This window comes from Aegilops tauschii, chromosome 3 (genome assembly GCF_002575655.3).
Source record: "Aegilops tauschii subsp. strangulata cultivar AL8/78 chromosome 3, Aet v6.0, whole genome shotgun sequence".
Classification (NCBI taxonomy): domain Eukaryota; kingdom Viridiplantae; phylum Streptophyta; class Magnoliopsida; order Poales; family Poaceae; genus Aegilops; species Aegilops tauschii.
In genome coordinates, this window is record NC_053037.3 from 569,102,781 (window position 1) to 569,106,249 (window position 3,469).

A 3,469-nucleotide genomic window follows, 5' to 3' on the forward strand; every position below is an offset into this window, starting at 1 on the left:
TTATTCAGCTTGTATTACTTTTTGCTTAATTGTGCCACATATTGTGAGTTGAGGAAACCTTCACCAAGCTCCACTTCCTATATTGTACCCTATTCGGTCACTTGGTAATCGCTATATCAATCTTTTGATAACTTTTGACATCGCCAACGGCCGACAACCACTGCAACACGGTAAGAATTGCTAAGAGCTTGGTAATTGCTCGAGAGTTGAGAGACATTTTCCACCGCCTCACCGTAGTTATTGTAGGAGGAATATACTTGTGATTTTGTTCTTGTTTCATCCTAACCATGGCAGGTGACGAAGACAACATGAAAGCCACGGTCGCACACCTTGAGGAGGATGTGCATGCATACACCGAGCGGTTCACATCATTCGAGGGCGCACTTGATAAGCGTCTCAAGTCGATCGAGGATAGCAACAAGATGTTCAATCAAACACTTGCATCTATTATGAAACGTCTCGATGCCCAGGATGCCCGTCTGGGTGGCGCCTCCACTGCCGCTCTGCGTCTTCCAGCCACCAACACAGGTCTACAACGAGCTTGTCGGGTGCCCCCAGGAGACCCGAGGCACCCTATTCATACACCGATGCTGTCGACCAGCCCCGTCCTTGCAACGCCAACTCGATAGCCGACGACATCCAAGATGACAACTATGATGGTGATTCTGAGGATCCTGATGCAGTTCATGATAACAATGATTGTGATCATCGTCGACTACACAATAATCAACGAGGTATGGGACGACACCAGCGTCCTCAGGTACGTGGCCATGACGATTCTTTGGGTAGAATTAAATTTGCCATGCCTCCTTTTGATGGGAAATATGATCCAGATGTTTATCTTGACTGGGAATTACTAGTTGATCAAAAATTTGCTTGCCATGATTTTCCTGATGATAAAAGAGTTAGGGCTGCAACTAGTGAGTTTAGTGATTTTGCTTCTGTTTGGTGGAGAGAACATTGTCGTAAACATCCTAATAATATTCCTGCCACTTGGGAAGCTTTGAAATTAGTAATGCGTCACCATTTTGTTCCTGGATATTATGAACGTGACTTGCTAAATAAACTACAACGGTTGAACCAAGGATCTAAATCTGTGGAAGACTATTATCAAGAATTGCAAATGGGCATGTTACGTTGTGGTTTAGTTGAGACCGAGGAAGCCTCTATGGCTAGGTTCTTGGGTGGATTGAATAGAGAAATTTATGACATACTTGCTTATAAGGATTATCATTCAATGACCCGTTTATTCCATCTTGCTATACATGCTGAACATGCAGTGCAGGGTCGCTCGAGAATACTTTCTCATTTTTCTACAGGCCGTACTTCCACATGGGCACCGCACACCCCTGCTGCCCCGTCTACTCGCACCTCTACAACAGCACCTGCAACCTCTCGACCGGGGTCTTCTTCATCAACTTCAGCATCACACACTTCGGCACCACTGAAAAGTCCTACACAAATTCGAACAAAAAGTTCGTCGTCATCGTCCGCTTCCTCCAAAAGAACAAAGGATATCCAGTGCCACACTTGCAAGGGATTTGGCCATGTCATGAAGGAGTGTCCTAATAAGCGTGTATTGATCATTCGTGAAGACGGCGAGTACGACTCCGCTAGTGATTTTGATGAAGACACATATGCCTTGCTTGCTGCACATGAAGACGATGACACAAGACCGGAGAAAGAGGAAGAACATGTGACCGCTGACGACGCCGATAAGTACATGAGTCTTATATCACATCGTGTACTTAGTGCTCAGATTGTCAAAGCAAAGAAGGATCAACGTCACAACCTCTTCCACATCAAAGGAGTCGTCAAGGAGCGTTCCGTTCACATAATCATTGATGGAGGGAGTTGTAACAATTTAGCAAGCATTGACATGGTGGAGAAGCTCTCCCTACCTTCGCGACAACATCCACAACCTTACTACATTCAATGGTTTAATAATGGTGGAAAGGTAAAGATAACACGCATGGTGAGAGTTCCTTTTTCTTTAGGTTCATACCATGATACTATTGATTGCGATATTGTGCCTATGCAAGCTTGTTCTATGTTACTAGGAAGGCCATGGCAGTATGATAAACAATGTTTACATGATGGTAGAACTAATCAGTACACTCTCACACATAAAGGAAAGAAAATCATTCTACACCCTATGTCTCCTGAGCAAATTTTAAAAGATGATCTTGCTAGGGCTAGTAGAAACACAAATACACAGCGTACTAATTCTGAAAATCAGAAAGTTGTTGATGAGTTAGAACAATTTAATAAGATGCACAAATCTGATCCTAGCACACACTACTAGGAAAAGGGCTATAGATGGAATGGCCACTAATGGCGCACCATACATGTGGTGCGCCATTGCTATATAGCAATGGCGCACCATGTGCTGGTGCGCCATTAGTGTGAAAGACACTAATGGCGCACCAGACAAACGGTGCGCCATTAGTAACAAATTTTTTTTGATTTTTTTCCAAACATATTAATGGCGCACCAGGACACAGTGCGCCATTACTAGTTCTAACTAGTAATGGCGCACTAGCCACATAGTGCGCCACTACTATATTTTTTTATTTTTTATTTTTTTGCAAAACTACTAATGGCACACCAGGGAACAGTGCACCATTACTAGCGATCCCCCTCCATCTCGATCGCTATCCCACCTCGCCAGATCCGGCCCCCCTCGCCGCCGAGCACCCCCCGCACCCTCTACCCCGCTCCACCGGGCGCCGCCGCCGACCCCCCGCACCCTCCCCCGCTCCACCGCCGCCGACGACCCACCGCACCCTTCCCTGCTCCACCGCCGCCGACGACCCACCGCACCCTCCCCCGCTCCACCGCCGCCGACGACCCACCGCACCCTAGCTCCCCTGCTCCACCGCCGCCGATGACCCACCGCACCCTCCCCGGCCCGCTCCACCGCCGCCGACGACCCCCTGCACCCTCTCCGGCCTGCTCCACCGGCACAAATGAATGCTATAGCTAATTCCTCCCTCTCCCTCGCCAGTTCCCCTTCGTCCCTCTCCCCCGCGCCAGTTCCTCTCCGTCCGCTCCCAATCCGCGCCCCCGCCGCCTCCCTCTCCCTATCCTCCCCTCCGACCCCACCCCACTCTCGCCGGAGCAGCGCCGCAGGGCCGACACCAACCTCGCCCTCGCCCGCGCGCGCCGCAACCTCCGCCTCGCATTCAACTGCTACACATTCTACACCGAGGACAAGGACATGAAGAGCGATGGTTATCAGAACTCCGGGGTAACGATGGAATCCTACACCGGTAACGACAAGGACAGAGCACCCCCCGCAACCCCCGACGACCCACCGCACCCTCCCCCGCTCCACCACCGCCGAGCACCCCCCGCACCCTCTCCCCCGCACCCTGTTTTTATAAAAATTATTACTGTTTTTATAAAAAAATATTACTGTTATGATTTAAACAAGTTTCAACATATTTAAACACAAATAAATATCAAA

At 48.9% G+C, this 3,469-nt stretch overlaps 1 protein-coding gene across 1 annotated transcript; it reads left to right on the forward strand.

The window, feature by feature from the left end:
• The first annotated feature begins 462 nt into the window (after positions 1 to 462).
• On the forward strand, positions 463 to 2,305 carry LOC141020691 (uncharacterized). Its single transcript, XM_073495620.1, has 4 exons — positions 463 to 528; positions 684 to 760; positions 1,281 to 1,451; positions 1,507 to 2,305. The coding sequence occupies exons 1-4, from the start codon at positions 463 to 465 to the stop codon at positions 2,303 to 2,305; spliced, it is 1,113 nt and encodes a 370-aa protein (XP_073351721.1).
• Positions 2,306 to 3,469: the final 1,164 nt, after the last annotated feature.

Bases quoted from the DNA above. Each gene is read 5' to 3' on its own strand.
- LOC141020691 (XM_073495620.1), top strand. From the start codon at position 463: ATGCCCAGGATGCCCGTCTGGGTGGCGCCTCCACTGCCGCTCTGCGTC. The intron at 529-683 runs GTCTACAACGAG...ATCCTGATGCAG, and splicing joins TCTTCCAGCCACCAACACAG to TTCATGATAACAATGATTGT. The intron at 1,452-1,506 runs GTCCTACACAAA...TTCCTCCAAAAG, and splicing joins CACTTCGGCACCACTGAAAA to AACAAAGGATATCCAGTGCC.